The sequence below is a fragment of the Crocodylus porosus genome, unplaced genomic scaffold (genome assembly GCF_001723895.1).
Source record: "Crocodylus porosus isolate Cpor-Errol unplaced genomic scaffold, CroPor_comp1, whole genome shotgun sequence".
Classification (NCBI taxonomy): domain Eukaryota; kingdom Metazoa; phylum Chordata; order Crocodylia; family Crocodylidae; genus Crocodylus; species Crocodylus porosus.
In genome coordinates, this window is record NW_017728914.1 from 23186044 (window position 1) to 23194171 (window position 8128).

Below are 8128 nucleotides of genomic sequence, written 5' to 3' on the forward strand. Positions count from 1 at the left end.
TTGCCTCTCTCTTGATAGCTACCTTCTCAGAAGTGCTAAAGGTCTGCACAGAATGTCCCCAAAGATATGCTACAAAACATCATCCCATGGTGTAAACAAGAGTGAACTCATGTCCCGTGCGCCCTGTGCAAAAGTGTTCCCATGGATCTAGTCTGTAAGTGAATTGTTTGCTGATATGGGGGAGAGAGTTTTTTATTGCACAGCAGGAATGTATTATCTGCATGGTGCTGAAAGATTGGACAGGGGAGGTGTTAGGGATTAGATGAAATGACAGAAGGTGTGTGTGTGTTGGTGGGGGGGTGGTGGTGAGCTTGTCTCATTGCATATATACTGTTCCAGGAGAGGGCAGGTTAAAATGTGAATTGTTAAAAGTTATTTAAGAGGTCTTAGGGGTGTTGGTTGCAGCTGTGTTGGTCTAAGGACACAGGCAGACAAGGTTCTTTGGTTAAATGTGATATATTTTATTAGACCAACTAAACAGTTGGAAAAATTGTTTTTTGCAAGCTTTCGGGTACGAACACCCTTCCTCCTAAGCATTCTTAAAAAGTCTTTGAAGATGGTTATGGCAGCCTCATTTGTTACTCTGCATCAGATGGGAAATTTCAGTAAAGAAAAGGCAGTAATGGGTTTTCTCTTGGGAATGATTACATTTTTTTTCACCAGCTTGTTTTTCCAAAAATCTTCAACTGAGAAGAGTCACCAGTTTGAATCATTACAAAGAGGAAGCCAGAGAGCAGTATGTTTCAAGAGTTTTCTCTACATCTGGCCAGCATTTTCCACTATTCATCATTAAACTCTGATGTTTTGTAATCAAGTCATTTCAAGAGCATTATCAAAGCTAGTTGAAGGGGTGAGAAGAGAGGGAAAACAACCCAGAGAGTCAAACTTGTTTCTCTACACTGGCTGCATCTACACGAGATGCTGACTGCACAGTTGTTACTGGCAGTCATTGGATACTTGTATAAACAAGTACTAAATGAAGTACTACAAGTATAAACACATACTAACCCAAGTTACTGAGCAGCAGCATTGATGAACAGCTTTTTTGTGATGTTGACAGCGCAGTAGTCCGAGACTACTGCCCAGCAGTGTCGCATCACGATTGCTGCCACGCGATGCCACTATGCAGTAGACTTGGGCTACTGTGCAGTCAGCATCTCATGTAGACCCGGCCTGTGAGGTCTAAAAAACACCCACAAGATTGCAGTCTTGCAAGATTTCTTCACGCTGGCTCTACAATAACAATGCTGTGTACATCTGAGGCCTGACTTTAAGCCTATGAAGGCTCCCATTGATTTAAATGGGCTTTATAAAAGGAACTGCTGGCACTTTTTAGCCTGAGTGCTTTACAAACATAAATTAATTCTAGCTTCACACTGTGCTTCTAAGCCTTGGGAGTCTATTTATCACTATTCAAGAGCTGGGGGAGCTAAGGCACTGGAGATAATCCCCATTGACTCCCTTGTCATCTGGTGTTTGCATAAAATCACACGGGAACTATGAGGGAAGAGCTGGATCTGAGATCCCCAGATCCCTACTCCTGTGCTGTCAGAACCAGCCTTCCTCCCAGTCTGCTATTGCTCCTAATACATTCTCCTCCAGATAAATATAGCACAGCATCAGCAACATCACATGAAAGACCAAACGGCTTTGAAGCCTCACATTATTCCAGCTTCTCTAAATGATTAAAACAACTGGCATGCTACAGAGGCAAGATAAAGTCATTGTTTCTTACCCTTTCATTCTCACTACATCAGCATTTTTGAGGTTAATTGTTAGGATTAACAGCTAGATCTACTATGTGTGCAAGCATGATCCGTCAGGGTGGCAAGTGAAATGTGTCACAGTGGCTCATATATGGAATTACCAAGCACGAGGCATCCTTGGTGTGGACTATTGTGCACCCCACAGTGAAAAAATATCTTGGTGCTTTATATTATTCATTAGTTAATTAAGTTTTTCAGTATTCTTATATAATATATAGTTATAGCCTTTATACAGATGAGTGAACTGAGGCATGGGGAAGTTAAATGCCTTCCTCACTATGGCAACACTAGAGCAATATGGGCAACACTTGCCATTAACTAGTAGGAGAATAACCTGACTGGTTGTTTTGACTCTGAGTTCATCTTTACTGTTTCTGTTAGCAGCAAATGGATGAATGACACTGTTACAAAACATTTGTAACAGGTTTTCACTTGTCCTGAAGGCTAGAAGGTAAAATCTGAGGCACAGGGAGAGGGGGCTGGAAAAAAGAAAGAAAGAAAAGGAGGATGGCCTAAAGGTATTTATGCTTTTCACTGCAGCTTGGATGATTCAAGACTGTTGAATGGGATAAATTATGAAACTTCACTCTAGGGTCTAATCCAGCCCACAGTGATAGTGGCTGAAAACTATAGCTGTGTGATGACTAGCAGTTTGCACGAAATAAATCGGTGACTAATTTAAACTCTTAGCAAAGTGCTGTTTTGTATCAGAAAATGCATCTTTGGGTACTTTGGCATCTTTGGCACCACCTGTCACTCTTTCTGGCAGGCATGATACAGTGGCCAAAGTTTGTGAGGTGATGCAAGCCAAAGTGCCCATGAGGGGGTCTCTGGTTGGGAAGTCCCAGTTCTTGAGAGGAGTTGAGAGAGCCCAATCCATGCTTATTCTATGAACAGACAGCTTGAGACCCTAGGACAAATTATGTTTACCTGCCCTTAATTCACACGTATGATAATGTAAAAAGATGAAATGGTAATCTAACTAGCAGTAGAAGGTTGATTTCTTTTTTGTATGTCTTGTGTTTTCCTTCCTTAATTTGTATGTTAAGTGAATATTTCAGTTCAGCCTTTTAGTGAGCAGTTATTCATTAATGATATGAGTTGAACATGATTTCTGGAAGAACGTGTGCGTGCATGTGCGTATGCATGTGTGCATGCACAAGAGAACTGGATGATTTCCCTCCACACTAACTGACTCCAGTTTCTTCTCTGGCCAGTATTCTAATGGAGCAGAAATGAAAGCCCTCTACTAGCAGCGATGTGGTCAGTGCATTTGTTTTCTCCTGTTAGGGTTACAAAACTATCTGCCAGTAGGCTCCGCAGTCACTGGGACATGCTTTGTTTCTGTTGACACTGGTGTTGACCAGTCCTCATCTTTCACTGTTTGTTGTCACACGGGCTAAGTGCAGACAGTCAAAAAGCCTGCGGCTGAATCAGTTCAATTGTCACAGGTTAGTTTAAGCTTCATAGATTGAACCAGAAAACAAATGAGCAGACATTCATTATTGATTCCGGAAGTGCAGCCACATGCCTGCCATGGCTCAGGTCAGAAGACCGGAGCAGACAGCTTGGGCCAAAGCTAGCCCACCCTGTGGGGGGGGGGAAGGGCGGGGTTTATGGGGGAGGTGCAAAGCATCCTGGGATGCTGGGGGAGGACTGTGAATTAACTTGAATTTGAAGGGATCTGGGACAGAAGTTCAATAAACCGATTTAACTTAAATCAGTTGAGTCTGATACTACATCCATCCAGGTTTATCTTAAACTGGCTTTGGCCATTTTGAAAGCAGTTTATGTGCACTCAACTTTTGTGTTACAGATCTGAACTGGTTTCTGATCATTTTTACCAGTTTCTGTATAATTGCTATCCCTAGCCAAGGAGATCACAAGTAACCAAGCTGTTGTTGAGTTTCATTTCCGTATGTCTCTGCATATTACCCACCTGGAATGTACCAAATAAATTATCAAAGCCAGTCTTCAGTCCTTTCTATAACTTCCTACAATTATAAATACTTTAAAATATGAACTTAGTGCTGATAAAAGGCTGTGGATTGACTGTCCTGGAACCACTAGCTCTCATCTACCACAAAACAGGTTACGCGTGTCCACATTATCCCCCCCTTTGACATGCTTCTGTCCTGACCTAAAAGTTGTTAAAGCTGAGGAAAATGAAAACTCTTGCATAAAGCTACAACAAGACTAACAATAACATCAACTGTGTGACATTTGTCTTCAGAAAGCTGGCTTGAAGAGGTAAACATTTCATACATCCCATCTTCTTGTTGTCAGATGTGGGAATTGTTGATCACGACACAAGTGGGCTGGATTTAAAACATTGATTAATAATAACCAGTCACCCATGCCCTTAAACCAGCTCTGCTGTTTGGTGGCCACACCAGAAGGAATTCCAGTGCATAAACTTCAGGGGCAACAATTCACATTTCCTTATACCAACAGAAAGTCTTAGTTAGACACATTCTCCAAATATCATCTTCATGTTGTGTCTGCAAGAAGAGTTTCTAACAGAATCAAGGTTAAAAGATTTTGTGGAATGCATATACCAAATTGTACTTGAATAGGCTTCACTCGAATGTACTATATATAGTTCTAAGTATATACAAATATATTCACACAGAAATGCAAACTTTTCCATATAGGCCAAGCACATGTGTTTTAGTGAATATTTTCATACTACATATTCCTTTGCCAGTTTATATCTCTATCACTGCCCAAATACTTTATGCCTTTGCAAGCCTTTGAAGTCAAACATTTTGAATGTTGAAGAATTCAGGCTCACATTATACAATGAGTGCCTCAGGAAGGAAGAACTGGCACATCAGGAACAGGAGGTCTAGTGCAGGTAAAATTTAAACTTCATATCAATCTTTACTGCAAATGCAGATGAACCCACACTTCTTTAGAAGGTAAAATACAACTAGCATTTAATTGTATTGTGTGTAACTGTCATATAATAAGACTATATTGTATCATTTGTTTAGCACAGATATTAACTATATATTATAATATCATGCCTAACGTTCATTATATAGTAAAAACAATGGTACCCTTATGGGAAATGGCTGAAACAATGTGGGACTTTAGAATCAGACTGGACAAAGCATTAAGGGAGAAACTGTCCTAGGAAAAAATAATAGTAATACCTTATTTAACTGCCTTTGGTCTTGCATAGCATTTTCTATCAGTAGCACTCAGGAAGGAGAGACATGAAATATGAAGGCTTTTGAAGCTCTAACTTCTGTGATTCTGCATTCTTGACTTAATGCAGTCTTGACTTTGGACAGGTGATAGACACAGCAAAATATCACCTGAAAGTTGGAGCACACAATATTGCTGGCCTGACCGATGTCAGGTAGTACCAGAAAATTCCTGAAATTGCCTTCTTGAAATGTTTGCACTCAGAAAAGCAAGCTATTTTTGGATAAGCTTAAGACTGAATGTAGTTACTGCTGAGATCAACTCAAAATATCCAAATATCACAGGGAGAAAGCAGACAGCTTTTTCAAGTGAAAATAATCTCACTCTCTCTCAAGTATTTTTTCAGTGTTACTAACATGAAGGGTTTCACAGCTCTTGGCACATAATGTTGCAACTTCCTTTGCCTATGAAGATACTAAGAAACATGAACTCTTCTTACCTCTTCCATATGGATCCTGGGAGTTGGTGCCAGCCTGTACTGATTAAGTTGTAAACCTCTTGGGACTCTCCTGATGGAGGCAGGAGAGGACAGAACCCCAGACCTTTGGAGTGAACCAAATCTCGTAACATTTTGTCCACATCTGACACCATCCAGTAAGCGAATTAGAAGCAAGTTGGACGGTAACTCTTCAATGCTGCAGAAGACAAGAGTTCTGCATTCTGGGCATCTCAGCTCCTTCTGGGATTTCAGTATTTTCTGCAGACAAGGCTTGCAGAAGGTGTGCTGGCATGGTAGCACCTTGGCTGTGACATCTAGCTTTTCAAAGCACACAGGACACTCCAACAGGTCAAGTAAAGCTAAATCATCCATCTTCAGTGGAGAACTCGAGTTGTAAGCCAGGCCAGAAAAGTCCACATGATACATTCACTTGAGCATAGGTGGCTCCTTTTCATACCCTCAAAAACGATGCTGTAATCCTAGGATCAGAAAACCATCCTGCATGAAGCAACAGGGAGGAGGGAAAAAAAAAAAGAGCAGAACTTGACTGCTACAGTATGTAATGTATCCCACCTACATTGCAAAGCAATGTCTCATGAGCCAATTTGCAAATGTATACTTTGCTCTCACATCCAAGTCTGAAGTGAGTCATTTATGATTCAGTACTAGCGAGAAGAAGTGTATTCAGGCTCAAATCAGTTGCAGAACAGATCCGGGCTCTGTTCGCTGGGGCAGATAAATAACTGTAGGTTAGAATGAGTTAACCATATTAATTCATGCCTGCAAATCAAAGCATCATTGATTGACTGAAACAGGATGGGAACGTTCCTTCTTGCATGTAGCATCTGAAAACTTTAACGCTTTAATGCTACGCAGTCTCCTGCTTACCATGTTAGTTATGAATACAATAATAAAAAATTTCCACCTGGTTAGATGAGGTAAACATCATATTGAACCTTATTCACACACACTGTCTCTATTACTGCTTAGCTAAACACACTCACATGCACACACACCCACATCTTACAACACCCACATGCTGTTTCATTTTTAAGATCCTTCCTAATTAAGCTTGCTTTCTACTAGTTTTTAACAGCAAGTCTATAAAGCCATTCAAATACAAATATTATTCTTATACCTAGTTAAGGAGCTCTGCAGTTGCATCCTCACCTGCCTCGATTATCCAAAACAGCCCCAAAAGTAATCATTATTCCTCCCACAATGTGAAGTCACTCAACCTGTTTAGCTTCTTTTTCAGCTGCCTCTTCATTTGAACTGAAACATGTATGAATTCTGGATTCAGGTCATGGCTTGTGGAAACAAGTATAGTTCCTTAACACATTCAGAGGCTGTGTGTGTGTGTAATCCCAACAAGATCCTATTTACCAGAAATCCTTTTTCTTCTGATGTTGAAATACATGTTGATAACCCTGAAACCTTCCTTCTGAAAGCTCACTGAGGCTTATTTGTCCTGCACGGACACAGATTTTGTACTGTACTTTTGCCTAGTAATCCTGGTTGATATACTTTGGACCCTCTCCCCACTAATGAGGGAAGGTTATAATCAGTTTAACTGAGCCTTCATTTACTAAGCAAAATCTAGAGCAGATTGTTAATTCTTGAGTACCACTAACCTTGTATTTGTGACCCTTCGTAGGCAAGAGCAGTTCTGGACAGCTGAAGGGATGACAGCTCACTCCCTCCCCAAAATGCAGCCCTATTGAGAACTTTAACAACTATCTATCTGTGTTACTGGCTTACAGATCAACTTACTTGCTCAGCCCTGTTAACTCCGTCACTGCCTGATGGATCCTCTCCAAAAAGTTTCGGAAAGAAGCTCATGCATATTGGTCCTGGTTAGAAGGCAGATGCTGGGTTGGAGGATCTAACCTCAGTGGAGGTATTCTGGACTTGCATTGCAGAGGTGAGATAAGATCCTAGCTCTGAGTCTTTCTCCTTTATACAGCTGAGCTTGTTTCTGAGAAAAGGGTGGAACCACTTTTAAAGCTTTATTCTTAGAAACTCTCAACTAAGCAACACAAAACCAAGAAAAAAAATCTGGCTTTGTGTTGCTTTCTATTTCTGAGAATGTGCTTAATTCGGCATTGTAAAAGCATTGGACTTTTGTACTGGAACAGACCAACGGTCTGTATAACTAGTAGTCTGCATCCAGTGCTGACTGATACTGGAGGTTGTTGGCCCTCCAATGACGTGCGCATGTGATACTTTCTTAAGAGGTGGGAAGCAACTGTCTGATTGGATTTGATGGTCTGCTTTGTTTTGTAGTATTGTATCATTTACGTGCAAATGCTGTAAGGGTACATGGTATTTTTATTCACGTGCCTTTTAATAAAACTTACAAAGCTCTTTGCCTCCAGCTCCTCATGTCATTCATGTCCGTCTGTTACACAGGTTGTGTTCCACACAGGCTCACAAAAAAGCGTACTTATTCCTTTCTGAATGTTTAATTCATAGCAAAGATAACATTGTGACAGCCTTGTTAGGGAGCAGGGCACTAAGGACCTGTTTTCACAGCTTTTAACACATTATTTGATAGTTTCAAAATAGAACAAGGCCTGGGTATGTAAATATATTAGTTGGCATATACATGCAAAAGGCATATTTTTAAAGCTTTTAAATACATATTTAATTTAGCTTGGCTATTACATTTACGGTAGGTTAAATGCTAACCAATTATTAAACTAATTAT

The 8128-nt window shown here is 40.4% G+C and overlaps 1 protein-coding gene and 1 long non-coding RNA gene across 2 annotated transcripts in view; one reads left to right on the plus strand and one right to left on the minus strand.

The window, feature by feature from the left end:
* The window catches only part of LOC109310045, a 34274-nt gene extending 34126 nt beyond the window's left edge, over positions 1 to 148 (plus strand). The window contains exon 3 of the long non-coding RNA XR_002101126.1: positions 19 to 148. This is a non-coding gene — a long non-coding RNA (uncharacterized LOC109310045). The remainder of the gene's footprint in view (positions 1 to 18) is intronic.
* The window catches only part of SH3RF2 (SH3 domain containing ring finger 2), a 70455-nt gene extending 62549 nt beyond the window's left edge, over positions 1 to 7906 (minus strand). The window contains exon 1 of the mRNA XM_019535000.1: positions 5419 to 7906. Within this exon, the coding sequence (XP_019390545.1) occupies positions 5419 to 5844 (426 nt within the window). The 5' untranslated portion in view covers positions 5845 to 7906. The remainder of the gene's footprint in view (positions 1 to 5418) is intronic.
* Between the last annotated feature and the right edge of the window lie 222 nt (positions 7907 to 8128).